Source organism: Nematolebias whitei, chromosome 11 (assembly GCF_014905685.2).
Source record: "Nematolebias whitei isolate Nwh7 chromosome 11, NemWhi1, whole genome shotgun sequence".
In the NCBI taxonomy this organism is placed as follows: domain Eukaryota; kingdom Metazoa; phylum Chordata; class Actinopteri; order Cyprinodontiformes; family Rivulidae; genus Nematolebias; species Nematolebias whitei.
This window is the reverse complement of record NC_056508.1, coordinates 48,806,888-48,807,952: the sequence shown is the minus strand read 5'-3', so window position 1 is coordinate 48,807,952 and position 1,065 is coordinate 48,806,888. Positions and strand designations below refer to the sequence as shown.

Sequence of the window (1,065 nt, the reverse complement as noted above, 5' to 3'; positions counted from 1 at the left end):
AGAGACGAAACGTTTCTACATTTTTTTGCTTTGTTTTGTTTTTGGGGTTTTTTGAATGTCCAGAGGACCAGATTGAACTTTTTTGGATTTTTCTACCTGGATTATTGAGCATGCATCGGGAGAAATCAAGAGAATCAATGCAATGAAAAGTCAGAGGCAACACATTCCACAGTCTGGGGGCCACAGCCCTAAAAGCTTGATCCCCTCTGGTCTTAAAATGAGTCTGTGGGACCATTAACAGCCTTTGACTGGAAGATCTGAGTCTCCGAGAAGAGGAGTAGGGTTCTACAAGGTCAGAGATATAGACTGGGGCTTGACCATTCAGGGCTCTAAATGTAAGAATTAAAATTTTAAAATGAACTCTAAAATGTACCGGTAGCCACTGTAAAGAGATTAAAACTGGCGTTATGTGCTGTCTTTTCCGTGTGTTGGTTAAAAGCCTTGCAGCAGCATTCTGAGCTGTCTGCAAACCATCAAGATCCTTCTTGGTCAAACTTAAAAAGACTGTTACAATAATCCAGCATACCTTCAGCAGAATCTCCACGGTGAAGATGGAAGTGAAGGCGTAATCTGCATAACCCAGAATCTGCAGACACATACAAAGTTAAAATGAGAGAAAAAAGTCAAAGACAAAAAACATTCAGCTGCCTTTGTCCCCTCAGACGTTCTGCAAGAAGCAGCAAAAGCTTCTACAACAGGTCCTGCAAAGCAGACCAGGAGAGCTAAAACCTGGAAGGAGGAAACAGCTTAAAGGCAGCAAGTGTCACCACGACGGCTCAGTGGTTAGCACTGTTGCCTCACAGCAAGAAGGTCCTGGGTTCAATCCTCGGTTGGACCTGGGGTCTTTCTGTGTGGAGTTTACATGTTCTTCTCGCGTTGCGTGGGTTGTAATCCGGGTACTCCGGTTTCCTCCCACAGACCAAAAACATGCATGTTAGTCTGCCTTCAGGCCCAGGACTCCCCTGCAAAAGAGATCTGGGATCTCAATGGGATTGCCTGGTTAAATAAATGTTAATAATTAATAATAAATAAAAATATAACAAATGCTGCAACAAAGTACTTAAC

General features: G+C 43.0%; 1 protein-coding gene across 1 annotated transcript in view; it reads right to left on the bottom strand.

The window, feature by feature from the left end:
* Positions 1-1,065, bottom strand: part of LOC119417400 (voltage-dependent L-type calcium channel subunit alpha-1D) — a 12,323-nt gene that overhangs the window by 6,781 nt on the left and 4,477 nt on the right. The window contains exon 11 of the mRNA XM_037684602.1: positions 527-586. Coding sequence (XP_037540530.1) covers positions 527-586 — 60 coding nt within the window. The remainder of the gene's footprint in view (positions 1-526; positions 587-1,065) is intronic.